The sequence below is a fragment of the Halichoerus grypus genome, chromosome 15 (genome assembly GCF_964656455.1).
Source record: "Halichoerus grypus chromosome 15, mHalGry1.hap1.1, whole genome shotgun sequence".
In the NCBI taxonomy this organism is placed as follows: Eukaryota; Metazoa; Chordata; class Mammalia; order Carnivora; family Phocidae; genus Halichoerus; species Halichoerus grypus.
The window spans coordinates 17944132-17964189 of record NC_135726.1 but is presented as its reverse complement, the minus strand read 5'-3'; the positions used below and the strand labels follow the sequence as shown (position 1 = coordinate 17964189).

Genomic DNA, 20058 nt, shown 5'->3' with positions numbered 1-20058 from the left:
CGGCTCAGGTCATGATCCCAGGTCCTGGGATCGAGCCCCGCATCGGGCTCCCTGCTCGGCGGGAAGCCTGCTTCTCCCTCTCCCACTCCCCCTGCTTGTGTTCCCTCTCTCGCTGTGTCTCTCTCTGTCAAATAAATAAATAAAATCTTAAAAAAAAAAATGACTCTGCAAGTGCATGGACCACTTGTAGGTGAAACATCAGTTTCCTGCCTCCATTCATTTGCTCATTCATCCTTCCATCAAGTATCTGCTGAGACCTCCCAGGAGCCAGGCCCTCAAAGTGCTGCTGGCTCCACGTAACTAATAATTAAACACACAACTGACCACTGACACAAGGGCAAGTGCCCTGACAAAGGAATGATGGAGCAAAGCAAAGGAGTGGGGAGGTCAGAGGTAGGAAACATCATTCTGCTTCTCTAAAGGGGAGAGGGTTAGGGTTTGGGTTCTGAGGGTAGAGAGCCGTGACTGATCCCAGGTGAGATTCTGAAGCACATTACTGATAAGCTGGCTTGGGGAAAGGAAACAAGGTCATTAGAAGATTCACCAAGTAGTCTAGCAATCCAAGTTCATTGCCTTTCCATTAAATTTAATGATCTAGAAAATGCAAGGGACAGGCCATATACATTTTTTAGTAAGGTCTCAGTAATATCCTTGTGGACAAGACAGAAAAACAAGAGTTTCAAACTAACATAATGAAGTGATTCTCAAACAGCTATACCCTGAAGGATGCAGATCTCAGCCTTGTCCTCTTCTAATATTTTTTATCAAGACCTTGATGAAAACATACATAAACATGTTTATCAAATTTTAGGTTAATACAGTGCCGACAAGGCTATCAAATATTTGAAAAAGAACAAGCAAAATCACAGAAGACCCTGACAGGCTGGAAAAATAAGTGTATCCTCCTAAATGAGTGAGGTCTTGCATGAGATCTATAAAATATATGAAATAGGGAGATAAGAGTTTAAACACAATGTGAGGGTTTGAGCTGATATTAAGGTGGCTGAAAGCGCCTTATGGACCTAGGGACCTGACTGACAAAGAGCTCAGGGGTTTGGCATGCCCACAGGGCCCAGAGGAGGGAGATGAAGGTGCAGAGAGGACAGCAGGGTACACCCCAAACTTCATTCCATGGCAGGTGCCGTGCTCCAGGTAAATGTGGACAACCTGGAGGAATGTGACGAGGGCAGGTATCCATAGCAGAATGGAAGGACTGAGACTGGGATAGGTGAAGGGGGGCATGGGTAAAGAGTGAGAACCCACAACAAAGGCCCTTGGGACTCTAACAGCAGAAAAGGAGCCAGGAAACAGCTGAAGTCAGAGAGCAAAGTGGGTTGCAAGAAGCCATCTTGAGACCCTGCCCCTAGCTGCCAGCTCACCAGCTGGATGCCAGCAACTACAGCTAGGTAGCTACGGATTTCAGAGGAGGATTTCTCCAGATGTGCACTTGAGTCATCTCCACAGTGTGCATGCTATGCTCTTGGCTGCCCGCTATGGGCTGTGGCATCTGACTGTCCCGTTGAGGAATGATGACTCCTGGCCTCTCAGCCCCAGCCACAAGCAAACCTGATTCCCACTCATGTACCCTAATTCAGTCCAGGCTCATCTCATGGAGAACCCACACAGAAGTCATCTCTTACTGCCTCTCAAGCCAGGGGATGCAGGCCTCCTAGAAGTTAGGTTCTAAGTCAAATGTCCAATTCCCTTTTCTGGCAAGGCCTGCGGCCAGCCTAGCTGGTAGGTTTCTGCCAGATCAGAGACCTCTGCAAACCCAAACAGACAGGCCCAGCGTTAGGCACTACCTCAGGGCCACTTTGGCCAAGGTCTCCTCTCACTCAAGAGCCAAATACCAGTCAGCCCCAGTAGGGCAAGCCATCACAATAGCCAACGTCTCCCTATCTCCCAGGCTCTTATCCTAAATCTCTCCACATGTACAGGGTTGCTCTTCCAAGAGATCCTTCAGGGCCCCCATCACCCTCCACTGCTGCTCCTCCCGGGTTCCTGATCCTGGTTAACAGCACCACTATCCAGCCATTTTTTCCATCCTCCCTTCTTGCTAGTGCACCCCATCTGTCACTAAACCCTGCTGGGCCACCTTGGCCTTTGTCAGGCTTATTCCCCATGCCCTGTACCAATCACCACGGTCTTGCCTCGGGCTATCTGCCTCTTCCCCAGGCCCTCACTCCAGTCAGTCCCTCCTTTGCAGTTACATCAAAGGACCTTTTTTTTTTTTTTTTAAGATTTTATTTATTTATTTATTTGACAGAGAGATAGAGAGCACAGATAGGCAGAGTGGCAGGCAGAGGCAGAGGGAGAAGCAGGCTCTCCAGAGCAGGTAGCCCGACTCGGGGCTCGATCCCAGGACCCTGGGATCATGACCTGAGCCGAAGGCAGACGCTTAACTGACTGAGGCACCCAGGCGCCCCTCAAAGGACCTTTTTAAGTAGAACTCTGTCCAGGCTGCTGTTAACCCGCGAAAAGGCCAGAAAAGACCTGGCCCCATCTGACTCCAGCCTGTCTATTTACCTCCTATTCTAGAGCAGACCTCCTGTTGCTCCACAGCAACTAGCACCTTGCATGTCGGAAGGGCCAGCCAAAGTCAGGGCACAGGCCACACACATGCAAACCACTACCACTGGCAGGTAGGTAGTTCTCATCAATGCCAAATCCTGCTCCAACAAGTGTCACACAAGCGAGGGGCATGACCATGACCTTGCTCTTTTCTCAGCACTGACCTTGATAAATGCTGCTAAATGGACGGATTAACAAAGGAAGCACCTCTGCTACCTTCCCTTCACTTTGCAGGGCTCCAATGCCTGGAAATGGCTGCAGTTCCCCAGAGCTCGGCAGAGGATCAGTGACACTGCTTTGGCTTTCAAGCCCGCCTGTGGGCCTCTTACCAATCAAAGTGGCTCCACAGGGCAGACCCTCTAAGGTCCCCTAGGCACCCACCAAGGCTGTGGCCATTCTTGGTGTAGAAGCAGGTGCTGTTGATGAGGTTGACACAGCAGCCAATCACGTCTCCTGTGGTGAATGTGGGACCATAGGGCTGGCCAGTCCCGGAGGAGCAGAAGGAGTGCCCATCATCGCCGTGGTAACCATAGGAATGTTTATCCCAACCTGTGGAGGAGGAGAAGAGCAACAGGTGAGTGGAGGTACTTGAGGCAGCCAGAGACACCGCCTGGGTCTGGGCCCCTCTCCCCAGCCTGCTACCACCTCAGTCAGTACTCCTGGCCTCTCAGAGCCGGCTGTGGACAGTGTCTGGCTATGCCAAAAGAACAGTGAGTCCAGCAGCTCACGACACCTGAGTAGCTGAAGCAATCAAGAGGCCCAGGCTGTGGTTAACAAGAACCAAAACCATGAATGACCTGGAAGGGACTTACCAGAAGGCCATGCATGCAACAAGGAAGCGGTCAGGGAAAGTGTCGTGAAGGAGAGGAGGCTTAGACTGACCTCTGAGGGGTTTTTAAACATGTTTTTTAACTGAAGTATAATTTACATGTAAAAAGATTCCCCCTTTTTAATTGACAGTTCAACAAGTTTTAACAAATGTTACCACCACGAGCAAGATACAGAAATTTCCATTGTTCCAAAAAGTTCCCTCATGCCTTTCGTGATCAGCCCCACTCCACCCACCCCCAGTCCCTGGCAACACTGATCTGATTTGTTCCTAAGGTTTCGCCTCTTCCAGGACGTCATATAAATGAAATCACAGAATACAGAGGGTCTGTGTCTGACTTCTTTCACTTAGCACAACACATCTGAGATTCATCCACATTGTTTAGGTGGACCAGTATTTTGTTTCTTTTTATTGCTGACATAGTTCTCCATTATATGGATATGCCACAGTTTATCCATTCACTAGTTGAGACATTTGAGTTGTTTCAATTTTTGGCTATTATGAATAAAGCTAATAAATATTTGCATACAGGCCTTTGCGTGGACATGTTTTCATTTCTCTTGGGTAAATACTTGAGGTGGTATTGCTGGCTCATAAGATAAGTATATGTTTAACCTGATAACAAACTGCCAAACTGTTTTCCAAAGTGGCTGTACTATTTGCATTCTCACAGCAATATATAAGGTCCAGTTTCTCACCAACACTTGGTATGGTCAGATGTTTGGGGTTTTTTTCTTTTGCTTTTAGCCATTTTAGTAGGTATTAGTAGTGTTAATGTCATTGCGGCATTTCCCCAATGACCAAGGATCTTTTGAGCATCTTTTCATATACTGAACCATCAATTTATTAGAAAATTATTGAACTATCCAGATCTTTAACCAGGTTTTTAAAAAAGATTTTATTTATTTATGAAAAGAGGAGGGGGAGGGAGAGAGAGTGGGGGGAGGGGCAGAAGGAGAAGGAGAAGCAGACTCCCTGCTGAGCAGGGAGCCAGCTGTGGGGCTCAATCCCAGGACCCCGGGATCAGAACCTGAGCCGAAGGCAGACGTTTAACAGACTGAGCCACCCAGGCACCCCTTTAACCAGTTTTTAAAATTGGGTTGTGTATCTTATTAAGCTGTAAGGATTCTAGATATAGTTTGAATACAAATTCTTTTATGTGTTTTACAAATATTTTCTCCCAGGTTGTGGTGTGTCTTTTCATTTTCTTAAGTATTTTTCAAAGGCCTGCTGGGATTTTGATTGGGATTGGGTTGAATCTACAGATCAATTTGGAGAGAACAGATAGCTTAATAATACTGATTATTTCAATCTCTGAACATGGTCTATCTCTCCTTTTATTTAGGTCTTTAATTTCTCTCAACAATGTTTTGACAAATTTATCTCTACTTTACTTTTCGTTTTTTTTTTTTAAGATTTTATTTATTTATTTGACAGAAAGAGACATAGCGAGAGAGGGAACACAAGCAGGGGGAGTGGGAGAGGGAGAAGCAGGCTTCCCGCCGAGCAGGGAGCCCGATGCGGGGCTCGATCCCAGGACGCTGGGATCATGACCTGAGCCAGAGGCAGACGCTTAATGACTAAGCCACCCAGGCGCCCCTGTACTTTACTTTTCATGCTGTTCTAAGTGTTATCTTAAAATTTTAATTCCAATTGTTTCTTGCTATTGTATCAAAATATAATTGATTTTGGGGTGGGGGTATAGGATCAAGGTTTCTTTTGGAGTGACAAAATGTTCTAAAATTAGATTAAGATGATGGCTGCACAACTGTGAACATGCTAAAAACCATTGATTTGTATACTTTTTTTTTAAGTTTTTTTTTTTTTTTTTAAATCTGACAGAGAGAGAGAGAGCACAAGTAGGGGGAGCGGCAGTCAGAGGGAGAGGGAGAAGCAGTCTTCCCCGCTGAGCAAGGAGCCTGTTGTGGGGCTCGATCCCAGGACCCTGGGATCATGACCTGAGCCAAAGGCAGACCCCCAACTGACTGAGCCACCCAGGCGCCCCTGATTTGTATACTTTAGATGAGTGGTTTTTATGGCATGTAAATCTTATCTCGATAAAGCTATTAAACATACACACATATATTTGACTTTTTATATATTCACCTGGTGTCCTGCAACCTTGTTAAATTCAACAATTAGTTCTGGTAGCTTTTATGAAGATTCTTTTGGATTTTTAAATTTATTGTCTGAGAATAAAGACTGTTGCATTCTTCCTATCTATTCTGCATGTCTTCTATTTCTTTTTCCTGCCTTACTGCACTGACTAGGGCCTCCAATACAATGCTGAATAGAATTAGTGAGAGCAAAAGTGAGACCTCTGAAGTATACCACAGTTTTGTACAGGGAAAAGAGTGAAAAAGGTCATTCTGGGAAGGTAAAGGCATGAGCACAGATGGGATCAGAGGGTGTGAGCTGCAGAGGGGCCTGCCTGCCTGCTTGGCTAAGGAACAGGAGTAGAGCCCACAGGGCCATGGCAAGCCAGGACCTGCACAAGGTAGGCAAGCCTGACAGGTCTACTCCCCAAAGCAGCCCCTTCAAATAGCTTTCCCAGACTTTGCTGTCTCCCTGGGGTCTGAGCAGCATGCCCATGTGAACATGCTTAAACACACCCCTCCCTTCCCAAGTGGCATGGGTAGAAGTTCTCCCCTGGGAGGGAAAGTCTCTCCAGAGAGGCAGAGTGGTTGAGGATCGGAGTAGCTGAGAAAGGAAGGTAGGGCTCAAACATTTTTATTGTGTGCGTATAAATGTGTGTAGTGGGAAGGGGAGGTTAGGGCAAGGGCAGGGGGGTGTGGGCAGGCTGTAAGCAGAGGTATGGGGGTGAGAGCAGATGGATGACAAGGACAGTGGTTGGCAAGGGAGACAGAGGGCATGACTGGAGAGATGGAATTGACCAGACCCTAGAGCCCAAACTCTGCCCTGCATTTGGACTGCTGGGCTCAAGGGCAAGTTGCCCCTCCTAATCACATTATTCATCCCAAGCCTTGGGGACCCTGAGCTTTCATGTCTTTTCAGCCAGGAACCCTGTGGTTAAACAAAGCTTCCCCGGAACCCATAGTGGGGAACTGGCCAAAGTTGAATGGCTCTCACTACTGAGTACAGGACCCAGAGACCTGCTGCTCCCCTCCCAACGGCTCTCTACCACATCACAAGGAAACGATCTTGAGAACTGCCCAGGGCTGGCTTTAGAAGGCCCAAGGCCTCAAGCCAGGCTCTGTTCCTACCTTCCCCATTCTCCAGAGACATTGGGACTGCCTGGCTCAGGAGACAAGGTGCTACTCTGGGCATCAACCCAACTTCTAACCTCCCCAGGCCCAGGAGTGGGAGGGGCCTTTCCACGGCTGGTGGGTACAGAGATCAGCTGACCTCAGGGAAGTGCTCTTCTGGGGCACAGCGATGCCCATTCCTGCCCCGAGAGGCAGGCTGATGAGGCTACCATAGGCAGTGCCTCTCCTCAGGCCTCCACACGGCAGCCGCAGCTGCTCCTCTGGTCTACAGAAAGCCACAAATGAAGGGGGTCCAGCTGAACAGCAGTGAGGACCAAAGTGACAATCATCCACCAGGTCTGGCTCAGACTGTGCTTCGTGGCTCCAGGCCTGCCCACCAGCTTCCCCTGCCTCAGGTTCCACATCCACACGTCCACACCAGTCACAGCAGTCCTCCCTCACTCTCCTCCTGGATCCTTCGGATGGAGCAGGGGCGCGTCCCACATGTGACACAGTAACACCACACTGTGGCAACCCGTGAGGAGAGCGCCGCGATAACCCTGTGTATTTGATCCAACAGGTACTGCTGCTTCCACCTCATCAAGAGACGGGGGGCCTTGCTCACCAGCCCACAAAGCTGAGAAATGGCTGAGCTGGGATTTGCACCCAAACCTTCAGATTCCAAAACCCACATCTTTCCTGTCATGGGTCCTGTCTCATTTGGGGTGGTAACCACCTGGGCAGTAAAACCATTCCCAAGCCCCTGACCCATCACCAGAAGAGAGTGGTTCGACACACTGGTTTTAGGGAGCTATGGACCTCGAATCTCTGACTTGCAGTGAGTCAGGGGGCCTCCAGGCCAGAAATGGGGGAAGGCCCAGACCTCAGCCCTAGAGAAAGACACAGGCAGAAGGCTGCAGCTGTCCATCTCTGCTCTCCAGGGTGTCCCCACCTTCCCACCTCACCAGGCAGCCATGGCCAGCTGACCAGAAGACACATTTCCACCCAGTGCCCAGTGGAAAAGGGTTCCTAAGCAGGAAGCCACACTTCTCACATACGAAGAACATACACATGATCCAGACAAAAAGACGAGCACTTCACTTTAGGCCACAGGCCTAAGTTCTCAGCATGGAATCCCCCAGGACAGGCTGTTCTGCTACAGTATCCTGCAGCTGCTAGAAACCCAAACTTCTGCTCCAGTGGCCTGGGATGCCAGGGACAGAGGTGTGGCTCTCCTCAATGCTGCTTGAGCAGCAAAGTTTTCCCTAAAGCCAAGCCCCCACCACTCACCACCTCCTGAGGCCACGTGGTTGTGGGGGAACACTGTCCAGGAAAGCCACTGCCCATCCTAACCCTCCCAAAAAGTCCTTAGGGAGAGCAGCTTGCTGTCCTATGGGCCCTCTCAGAACTATGCCCACAGCTGCTAATGCCCACTCGGTCCTCCCTTTGTGCCAGCACATCATGATCCAACCCTAACGCTTGCCCCTTGAAGTTTTCCTTAACACTATTTGGTCCCCCCCAGCACATTGCTCACATCCCTGATCAATCCTGATTCTTACTGAAACTTTCAAGAAAGTCACCAATCACTGTTCCTGGGAATGTCCCTGTCTAGCCTCTCTGGACAAGAGAGGAGCTCCTTGGGGCAGGGGCCATATGATCTCATCACCAGTTCCTCCAGGCCCAGCACGTCAAGAGTCTGAGAGGTGGTACACATATGTACACACAGACACACACACACACACACGTCTGTGTGTTCATGTGCAATGACCAGTCCTAGCCCATTTTTCTCTCACACAAGGATGACCCTGCAGGACAGATTTTGTATGCAGATTTTACTGTCTAGAAGGTAGAAAACTTGAACTAGAAGATTTTCTTTGTTCTAGCTTTCTCAGATTAAAGCAGTAGGTACTCTAGAAGTCCTAATAAAAATGTGGCCATTTGGGGGCGCCTGAGTGGCTCAGTCGGCTGAGTATCTGACTCTTGGTTTCTGGTTTCACTAGGGGTCATGATCTCAGGGTCATGAGATCAAGCCCAGAGTTGGCCTCGCAATCAGCAGGGAGTCAGCTTGGGATTCTCTCTCTCCCTCTCCCTCTGCTCCTCCCCTCCATGCACTCTCTCTCTCTCTCTCTCTCTCAAATAAATAAATAAATAAATACTTAAAAAAAAAAAAAAGTGGCCATTTGATTTATCAAAAGTAGTGAAATCACCCAGAACTATTTCCTTAATGGTTAAGCCAATGACTCAAGGATATTTGGTAGATATTTTTGTCTCCATGGATGGGAGCTCAATAACTATCACTAAAACAGATGCTTACATTTCCAAAGGCCTAAAATAGAAATTTAAGTATTTTGAATGCTTTTCTTCTAAAATAAACTATGTAATTATTTTGACAAAACTACCATAGAGTTATAAATACAGATTTTAAATTTTTAAAAACTGAAGAGCTCAATTTAAAAAAAGGTATTTATTTAGAATCAACTCAAGAATCACCATCACCTCCGGCTGTCTGGAAAATGGGTAAGTTTGGGGCGCCTGGGTGGCTCAGTTGGTCAAGCGACTGCCTTCGGCTCAGGTCATGATCTCAGGGTCCTGGGATCCTGGAGTCCTAGGACTAACATTCCATTTAAAATGGAATGTTAAACACTTCATTTAGTAACAGTGGCTGTGGCAGCAGGCAGGATCCACTCGAGCCCCGCATCGGGCTCCCTGCTCGGCAGGAAGCCTGCTTCTCCCTCTCCCTCTCCCCCTGCTTGTGTTCCCTCTCTCGCTGTGTCTCTCTCTGTCAAATAAATAAATAAAATCTTAAAAAAAAAAAAAAAAAAAAGAAAAAGAAAATGGGTAAGTTTTCCTGCTTTTGTTTTCAATTCCCAAATGATTTATCAATCACATAGATTTACCCAAAGGAAGAAAACTCACAGTCCCTGTGGTACACTGAATAAGGCTTCCCAAAGATGTCCATGTCCTAATCCCAGAACCTGTGAATATGCTATCTTACACGGTAAAAAAGATTTTGCAGAAGTGATTAAGATAAGCCTCTTGAAATGGGAGACTGGATTGTCCTGGATTATCTGGATGGGGAGACCATGCAATCACAAGGGTCCTTGCAAGAGGGAGGCAAGAGGGCCTACTCAGAAAAGTTGATGTGAAAGCAGAGATTGTTAGATGCTATATTGCTGGCTTTGAAGATGGAGAGATGGGGACACAAGTTAAGAAATGCAGGTGGACACCAAAAGCCAGAAAAGGCAAGGAAACAGATTCTCCCCCCTTGAGTCTCCGAAAAGAATGCCACCCTGCTGCCATCTGGAATGATCAGCGTAGAAAAGCTCAGCTCCTTGTCTCCTGCTCATCAGAGTGCTATGAAGTTAAAAGCTTTTGCAAGAAAAACGCAGAGCTATAATGTATCTTCAATTGAAGCTATCATTTTATAACCAACGTTTTTTTCCAAACACAATTAAGAGCCTGTATGTGTATAGAAGGTGCATATGTATGTGTGTGAAAGCTAGCTGGGGGTAAAAAATGGAATGTTAAACACTTCATTTAGTAACAGTGGCTGTGGCAGCAGCTTGGTTTAGGGCCACCATGCTACCTTCCCATCCTCTGGAAAGGACAAGCAACCAATCCACTTAGGTAGCCAATTAGTTAACAAAGGCCTGCCTACTCCATGGGGCTGATAAATTGGGGGTGGTGGGCTCTGTGAAAGCAGCACAGAAGACATAATATATAAGTAAACCAATAAGCAAACAAGAAAACACCTGGTAGATAAAATGTGCTCTGAAGGAAACAAAGCCAGGTGATGGGCTAGAAATGGGAGTGGGGATGCGGATAGAATAGTCAAGTTAGTCCTCACCAAGGCGTGACCCCTAAGCAGAGGTGTGCTTAACGAGAGAATCAGAAAAACAGCTTTGGGGGTAAAGGGAATGAGCTCACCATACCTGAGAAACAGGAAAAGACAGCCAGTGGTGCTGGAGCCGAGAGAGACTTAGAAAGATTCAGAGCAGAGTCAACAGGACTCACTGGATGTGCATGCTGCTGGTTTGAGAGCAAACAAGGATGCCCCCCAGGTTTCTGTCCTGGACAAATGGGTGGATGGTGGTACCACCTACTAAGAGAAGGAGCAGCCCTTTCGGAACATTAGGTTTGAGCAGGTGGGTGGCTATACAAGGCCAGTGAAAAGACTATGGCTCACGCCAGATGCTCAAGGCTGTGATGGAGAACACTCACTAAACAAACAGTGGTATAGACAGAAAATTTAAAATGAAGTCACTGGAAGATTTTCCTACTGTGTTGTCCTGATACAATGGCTTTCTGTTTTTCCTTTGGGAGAAAAATTCAGGCCAGTCAAAGACTAGAAAGGGCAGAACAAACACAGAGAAAGGCACTGGAAGCCCAAAATAGATGAGATGTTAAAGGGCATGAAGTTACTCTAAATGGATTAAGTTACCCCACCCGCAATGAACCTTCTCCCTAGGCCTTGAGAGGCTGTACGGCAGAGAGGAGCTGGTACTGACACTGCCATTCTTGAGGAATCAGGCAGACAGGAGAAAAACCGGAAGGCCACGGCCTAATTGCAGTTGCACATTCTGTAGAGTCTGCTGTCAGTCTCAAGCTAGGGTCCTACAGAGGGCGTGTGGCCTCTGTTAGGAAGAGACACTGTAGCCCTGGGTCCCAGAGCAGAAGTGTGGCCTGAAGGGCTTCTGCAGTCTGGTCCTGGATACAGCCTTGTCCTTCCAAGATGGCAGGCCTGGGCAGTCACCTGCCTCCTTGGACCTTGGTTCCCTTCTCTACCAAGTGAGGCGGAGCGGGGGGGGGGGGGGGGGGGAGCAATTGGACAGTGTTGTCAAATAGCCCTAAGGTTTACTCATAAGAAACACTGAGTCTCCAAAACAATCAGCAGGTATGACAAGCCCCATCTGAAGGTTGAGGAAACTGAGGAATTGAGGGGCTACAGGAAGGCTCGTGGTCTTGTAGATGATACTCTCAGAAGCTCAGGTCTGCTTTCCTCTGAGGGACACTCAGGTGAGCATGAAGCAGATACCTACAAGGGTGAAGCTACTACCTCCTCCTTGGGGCGGCCCCCAATCCAATCTCAGGAAAAAACAAGATGCTCTGAAAGTACAACACTTGAGTTCCTCAAAGACTGGGCTCCATTAAAAAAAACTTGAGGTAACCCCTACAAGGTTTTTGGACCCCAGGCTTAGCTGACCCGACCAATACTACTTCCTACTGGTATCTGGCTGAATTCCATCAACTTTGAGAAGGGCCTGGGCACAAAACCTCCTAGCACCCCTCCCCCAAGGCTGCAAGAACAAACAGTAGGGTAGGTGCTAGGCTTGACTGTGAGGAGTTTTGTTGTTGTCATTTTTCTTTTTAAGAAAAGAAAAGCAATTAGAGCTGTCTGCCTGCATCTTGCCCCCACTGTTACAGATTAACGGTGAAGCCACTTCTGGGCCCTGGAAAGAGGCCTGCAGATCGGCTGCAGACCTGGCTCTCCACCTGGGTAAGTCATTCACCTTCTCTGAGCATTTGCTCTTCTATGAAACAAGGCAGCTGATACAAATATCTCTGCCAGCTCTGGAAGAATCCATGGTTCTAAGTCCCCTTTCCCATTAAGAGGGTCCAGCAGCTATGGTGACTACCACACCTCTGCCTGGGTAAGCCTCCCCTCTAGCCCCACCACCCTCTGCTTCAGAAGAGAACTCCAAAGAGAACCCCTGCAGCCAAAGTCAGCACTTTCTAAGTTGGTAGCAGGAGCAATCGCCCCCTCTGGGTGTGCCTGGTGTGAGGCTGGAGTGATAGGCCCAGGAATGAGAGTTGTCGCCCTTACCATAGGGCTGAATCCAGCTGTCTGAGAGGACAGTGGGATGTGAGGGCCAGAAGGAAACAAGGGGACACAGCTGCTTGGGTCAGGCCCTGTAGGAAGTCAGGTCCAGGTGGTTCTGAGTCAGAGGATGGCTGGGACTGCACAATGGGGACAACACTCTGACAGAAATGCCACCCAACTAACTATTCTTCCCTCTCCAAAGAGATTAAGCTTTGTCACTCCCAGAGAGAACGAATGGGTAGCCAGCCTGGCACCCACACAGAAAAGCCTGCCACGTCAGACACCTATCAGATGCCAATGATGTAAGGGGAAGCCGAGTTTTATTCAGGCCAGGAGGCCCTAGGTGCCCACTTCAGATGCTCTGGCACCACCTACTTCCCCTTCCATTATCACTCAGAAGGGAAGTCACCATCACAGAAGTGTGGGGGTGGCTGAGGAAAGGAAATGGTTCATCATCTTGGCACTCCTGGATGCCATCCCAGGTCACAGTGCCCTGGAGGAAGGAGACTCCCATGGGCGTGCCAGGGACTCCAGTATGATTGCTCCAGGAGCCCACCCCATGCAACTTCCATCCGCCAGGACATGTCGGGGGCCTCAGTCCCAGGGAGCTAGGAACGGAGAGGACTCCTACTGCCAAGTACAAAGATTTCTGCATCATCACCACATTAGCACAGAACCTGGGAATGGGCCTGGTGCTGTGCTTGCCCATTAGCTTCTGGCCCTGGCCCACGACTGACCAGCATAAAGAGTCCAGCCCATACCTCACAAAGCTAGCCTAAGCCTTGGCTTCCATGCCACCAAGCCAGCCATCTCTCCCCAACAAATGGGTCCCAGTCACCGTTGAGCTTTGGGACTAGACAGACTTGAGTTTGAATCTCAGTTCTGTCACCTGGCCCTCTGAATTTTCACGAGTGAATTCTTTCAGGGTTGATGAGAGGATTAAACGAGAATGGCTATGGAAGAACAGCCCGCAGGAAGTACTCACCCTCGAGTTTCCCTTCCCTCTCCATTTCTAACACCAGCTTCATGGTCAATCCTGGGCACTTGAGACTTCCTGTTTCCTTTATCCCCGAGGGAGCAAGCAAGGGTGGACCACCCACCTCTCCTAACTAACAGCTCACCAACGGCAGTCCCTGGCCTGCTCCACTCTTGCTTGTCCCCAGTTTCCTGGGGAGGCCACCTGGCCTTCAGAGCACTTGACAGAGCTCAGCAGCCATGCCCAGTGGCTCTCAAAATGTCACTTGTGAGATTGGCTATGGAGGGAAGGTGCTGGGCTAGTTTGGTCAGGGTGATTAATGAGCCTGAGGTTGCTATGGAGAGAACACATGTGTCCTGGGAGACCTCCTGGCAGGGCTGCTTCTCAAGGATGGCCACTTACTCAGAGCCATCCCTCCCTGGAAATGCATCAGATAAATGTTTCTTCCCAAACCTCAAATATCTTAAAAAATCTGATAGGACCCACTGCCTGGAGCAGCTCAACAATGGATAATGGGAAAGCAAAAGAGAACTTTTCACTCAGCAGCTGCAGCCGGGTGGCATCAGAGAAGGCCTATCATACTACTCACATGGCTGCTACCCCAAACTCTCAGAACCCCTGGGACCAAGGAACAGGATCTATACAACCCTAAGGCTATGCCTCTGGCAGCTCCAAGCAAAAGGGGTCAAGGGTACCCTGGGAGTCTGCTCAGCATGGAAGCCAAGGTAAGGAGGGCAGGAGAAAAAGGCTCTACAGGTAGTTGGTGACACCAGGAACTGACACCAGGTGGAGCCTGCCCTCACAGGGGGATCCAGGCCCTACACTGAGATAGGAGCAGGTGTCAGCTTGAAACCATAGGCAAGGCCAGGGGGTGTAGAGCCAGCACCTGCATAAAAGGGGCCTCCATGAGTCATACTCCTTCCCTGCCCCAAAAGGAATAGATACCTGATGGCCAGGGGAGCACAGGGAAGCCAGGAGGAGTCTAGCTAGGTCTGGGTAGGACATGGCTCAAGTAGCATCTGCCATATTTAACAGAGCTACCCGCCTATACCTCAGGCTCCCATAAGACAGACTGGGTCTGTCATCCATGCTGAATCAGGCTAAGGAAAGGGGTGGCACTGTCCCACAAAACTGAGGGGCAACCTCAGCTTCTAGGCCTTGGTATCTCTCCTCTAGAGTTGGGTTCGCCTTTTCCTTGTCTCCAGTGAGCTCCTTTTGAACCTCTGGGAAAAGTCAGTGGATGGGTGACCCCTGGTAGTGTAGGAGCCTGTGACTTTGTACATACTGCCAGACCCCGAAGATGGGCATGCACAAAACCCTTCCCAAAAGGAGGCCCAGGCATGGTGGTGCAGTATTTCCAGGACACCTAGATACAGACTTCTGCCCAGCACTAGGGAAGCAAGGAACTGAGCAGTAACTAGTCCCCACTCAGCTCCACCCTGAGGTGGCCCCAGCCTCCAACCATACCAGAGAACACTTGAGAATCTCTGTTTTCAGAGACTGACAAACTCAGGTTTCAGAACTGGCCCTTCTGCTGTTGATGAAACCTCTTACCTCAAAAGACTTAACCTGTCCTGCAAAATAGTCTTAAATCCAGAATTTTTACCTCTGGCTACAGAGGTGGGAGCTGGTATTTGGAAGAAGAAAATAGGATACTGCAGACAAGAAATCTCAGGACCAGGAATGATAATTTCCATGCCTGACAGAGTTGCCTCACTTCAAAAGGCTGCCAAGCAGCCCTGATATGTTATGGTGATATGTTATGGTAATACAGGTCTCCCTGTGGCTGAGGGAAGACGCCCACAGGAAAGGACCAGGACTTCGCTGGCCACGGGGCCCAGGGCACTGCAGACCCAGGGAGGAGTAGCCCGGAGGCAGAAACATGAAACAAGCCCCGCAGCAGGGACGACGGTGGGTCCTGCAGCACCAGCACCATTAACTACCATGGGAACCACCAGGGATTTTGAACAGCTACCTGGCTCTTGGGCCCCAACTGCCAAACCACCCTCTGCTCTGGACTTCCCAGTGGAACCCGGGTATCTACCCCTCCACTCCCAGCCAGGTCATTTCCCAAGGATATCTCAGACAGAGAAAGAACAGACTGAGCAAGGCAGTGAGGGGCTGGGCAGCACCAGGCACACAAACCCCAACCTATTCTTCCCACGACTCTGGTCCTGGGCAGCTGCTCCAGCAGCTTCAGAGAATCTCCTGACTGCCTGCCTTTTCTAGACAGGGCTACTTTGAGGCACTTTATAAGCGTGAACTGCAAGGCCATCACCAGTCGGCTTCTTCCCTTTACCAGCCTAAGCCGGCACTCACTTGGGAGGCTTGTATGGGGCCTACAATCACACCAGTGTTGCTGAGGCCTGTTTCCAGGCGCTCTGCCATGGTTAGGAGCAGGTACACCCAGATTCCCAGTGGGGCCCTGATGACTCAATTCACCCAACCGGACTCATGGAGGGGCTGAGCAGCCCCCTGGCAGACTCCTGTGAAGCCCTGTAGATCCTGGGGTGAAAGATATCCAAAGACAGTGGTGTTTACAGGTAGACATGAACGGGGCTCATCAGCTGGGGGGAACAAGGGTCTTCACACTACATGGAGTGGGACAGAAGCAGTGCCTGCTTAGTGGGTACCGACAAAGAGCATTTCCAGAGTACTGGAAACCCACCTACATGCCAGTAAACTTTAAGACATTCACTGTGCAAAGCCACCTGCTATTGGTATTTGCACTGAGCAGACACCTTACACTGCAAGTTATGAGGGTTTATCGTCAGTGCCTGCCACACTGACGGGCGCTAGCCTCGGCACTCGTGAACCTGGCATAAACACCCATGTTCTGCCCTCATCTCTGCTATCTGCTCTTCCTCTCACACGGCACATGCAAATGTGAAATATCGGCTATTTGCAGATCTGTCCCACCCAGCAGAAGCAGGCCCCAGCCACGAGATCGGGACACAAACATTCCCGGGGGCATGCTCCTAACAGATCATTCAGGGTAGGCTTAGTTAAGGTAAGCTCTAGGGGGAGGAAAAGATGTTCACTTGAACATGACCATCCTGTGGGAGCAGGCAGACAGTTCCCCTACTACCCTCCCACCCCCCTACCAGGGCCTAGTTGCGAGGTGCCATCTGCTTCAGGAGATACGCACCCTCCCAACCCCCAGTGCCCAGCTGTGGAGCTGCTTCTTTTCCAACAGTATGAAGTAAGTAAGCCTCAACGGTTCTCCTTGGAGGGGTTGTAGTAAATAAGGTAATATACGGCACACCAGAACAGCTGCCTCCTGCTCAGAAATGGCAAGGAGAAAATTATCAGCTACCCAGCTCTGATGCACATGGGGCTACCTATCAACACAGCCTGAGTCTTCCTGGCCCTCTCTGAGGCACAAGGCACAAAAGGAAGATCTGTCTTATCCTCAACCCCTTCAAAGCACCCAAGATTTGGAGAAGCCCAAAACCCTCTCTCTAGCCATGCCCCTGGCTTTTCCTCCCTGCTTCCTCAATCCAGGGATCGCAGCCCATGCTACTTGCTGCCAAATCAACAACGGGAGGGCCGGGCTGCAGGAACTCACCTGCCTGTAGATTATCCTGCCCTGCTTTCAAGCCATTTGCCCAAAAATTCTGACATTCTTATTTTGGACCACATGTGTTCCTTGGTTTCACATTTAATGGAGGCCAAAAACATCTTACAAAAGGTAAACATCAAAACTTCTGACCATGCAGAAACTTCTGACCATGCAAGCTGAGACGTGCCCATATGTTCCTGGGAAAGTCTGACTACCAGTCTCATACCAAAGGTACTCTGTTATCGTCTGCTCCCGGGACCAAGTGAGACCCCGAGAGTGGCTATCCCTACTCCCGACAGCCCTAGAGGCAAAGACGGCTGTGCTGAGCCAGTACACGAGAACACTTGAAACATCAATATCCTGACTTTATTTGCTATGCCATCTTCATCCTCCATAATTCAACTCCAGTTAACATGTACTAACATGGCTACTCAGATACAGAAAACACAAGCACTGGAAAGAAAATGTAGTTCCAATTACACCTAACTCCACTCTGTTATACAAACATTCATAAAAGAACTGTATTTATTTATTTATTTACTTACTTACTTATTTACTTAAGAACTTCAAATGTATAGGTACATCCTTCCTCAGGTAGGAAAAAATACTTTTTCTCAATTCCAACAAAAGCTAACATATATGTACGCTTTTTTTATCAGGCACTATTCTAAGCACTTCACAGGAACTCACTAAATTCTCATAACCATTCCATATGTGAGTTGCAAACTAGTATTGTTTCCATTTTACAGATGGGGAAAAGAGAGGCACAGAGCAGTTACATAACTTACCTCAGGTAACAAAGCTGCCAGGATGCAAATGCAGATGGTGTGTCTCCAGAGTCCATGCTCTCAACCACTGACTGCATACTGCTCCACAAGCTGACCACAACCCTAAAGATCTGCTTCCTCACATGACTAAATGTGAGCCCATAGTTGATTCAACGACACTGAGCCCTAACATACAGAGAAGGGGGGATAGTCACTCCTCTTACAGGTAGAAGGTGGGGGCAGAGCCCCCATGCACAATCAGTGCCGCAATAGTTAGGGCAGAGTAGGGAGGCTAAGCTCCAAATAAAGGCTTCTCCCAGCCAAAGGCAGGCTGCAGGCCAGCAGGGACCTGACTCAAGACTGGTTCCAGAACCACACTTGGCTTACGGAAGCCACGGTGCTGAGGCAGAGCCCAGCAAGATGCAGGAACAGCCCGAGTGCATTTGTGCTCACTCTGGGAGAGTGGTGATAAAAAGATGTGGCCCAAGTCCCAGCGAGAACACTGTTCGGTAAATATGAAGGAGTCCCACGAGGCAGGGAGGTAAGCGTCATCACAGAAATGTGGTCAGGGCTAAAAGGATCAGGCAGTACTGCACAGGGGGACGCAAGCAGGAAGGACACCCCCACAGCAAGAAGGGATCTATCAAGGGGCAGAGCGGGGTATGTTTGCAGCGTACCTGGGGCCTCACTAACATGCTGGTGTGCAGCCTGTGTGGACGGCAGGAGGGGCAGAAGATGCTGAGCAAGGCTCACAGGACTGTATCCCTGGCAGAGGGGTCAGAAACACAAAACGGGCAAGGGACAGGAAGTGAAGAGCAGAGGCCCGAGGTAGAGAGATGAATCAGGAGGCCATGGAAAGAGCCCAATGGGGAGGCAATGACAGTGAGGATACAGAAGGGGGCCAGATTAAAGACACACTTGGGGAGTGGCAGAACCAAGAGATGAGGAAAGGGACAGGGCGAAGATTACTCTGAAGTGTGCCACCTGGGGGCCAGGGTGAACAGCGACTGTCAGTGGACACAAGGAAAGCATGAGGATCTGGGTTTTGCAGTCAGATAAACTTAGTTTGGAGCAAGCAGGTTCACTGTGTGCTGGACCTTCAACAAAGCACTGAGGTTTCTGGAGGTGTGACCTGCTCAAAGACAGAGTGGAGACAAAGAGGTGAGTTGTCTAATTGCCTGGATGGGTCACTAGCTGCCCTTCAACTGCACTTTCAGGCCTTGGCAAAGTACAGTCAACCATTCATAGGCCAGAGAGTCTCTGGGCCCCTCAAAGAAAGAGAGAACTGCCTCTACTGCCTCCACACCCACTTCACTCAGCTCTTGTAAGTTCTAATCCGGAACAAGACACAGGCAGCCAGAGAAGCAAGCAGCCCAGGGTAGAGGAGAAAGGAAGGGGGGGAGGGAGAGAGAGAGAGAGAGACTGAGACAGAGTGTGTGTGTGTGTGTAAGACAGAGGTTATCTCCTACAGTCAAGAAGTACTTACTTCAGAGAGAGAGGGGTGGAGGCTCTCTCTCAGTCAAGTCCATCATCTGTTCTTACTGGTTTCACTCAACCAGATCAGGAACTATAAGAAAAGGGGCTTCAGTTCTACACTTGGGCCTCCCCTTCCTCATAAGCTTTTCTTCCAAGGACTCATGAAAGGCAGGAATATATTAGAGCCAAAGACCAGGTACTTCTTGACAGCAGCACCTGGGCAGGCCAAGGCTGGACTTCCGAAGTTACCTTTTTCTTAGACCGACTCAGACAAGGGCTGTTCGATTTGCACTCTGCTACTTGCTCTGAACGACACTGAGACTTGGCATCAAAAATGGCTATCACCAGGCTACTTTATTAATAAAAGAATTCTTGAAACAAACTATCAGCAAAATCCTGAAAGCACAACACTAGTAGTTTGCAGTCTGTTCACCCACTATTCTGAAGACACCAAGCCAGATGAATTACTCCCACAGGGCCTGTCCTCCTCCCCATCTCTCTAATCCAAGATACCACCATGTTCTTCTGGGCCACTGAGACAGTCTCCTAATTGGCCTCCTTGCACCTGCTCCTGCCCCTGCCCCCTCCAACCTGGGCCGATCACACCCCTGCTTAAATCCCTCAGTGGCTCCCTGCAATACCCTACCCACTGTCTTCCTGACCCAGCACCAACCATCAGACCCACAGCTGCTTAAGCCCTCCAACCTGAAGCCCTCAGCCCTTAGGCACAAGGTTGCAGGTAACATTATTTTCAAAATTTCTTTTACCTTCTGGTAACAAATTCATAAAATAGATTGATATGTAAATGAATAAGAAAAAACAAATGTATAGGAAACTCTATGGCACACTG

The 20058-nt window shown here is 49.2% G+C and overlaps 1 protein-coding gene across 1 annotated transcript in view; it reads right to left on the bottom strand.

Moving 5' to 3' along the window:
• Window positions 1–20058, bottom strand: part of RANBP10 (RAN binding protein 10) — a 64631-nt gene that overhangs the window by 14773 nt on the left and 29800 nt on the right. Inside the window, exon 4 of the mRNA XM_036115035.2 lies at window positions 2953–3120. Within this exon, the coding sequence (XP_035970928.2) occupies window positions 2953–3120 (168 nt within the window). The remainder of the gene's footprint in view (window positions 1–2952; window positions 3121–20058) is intronic.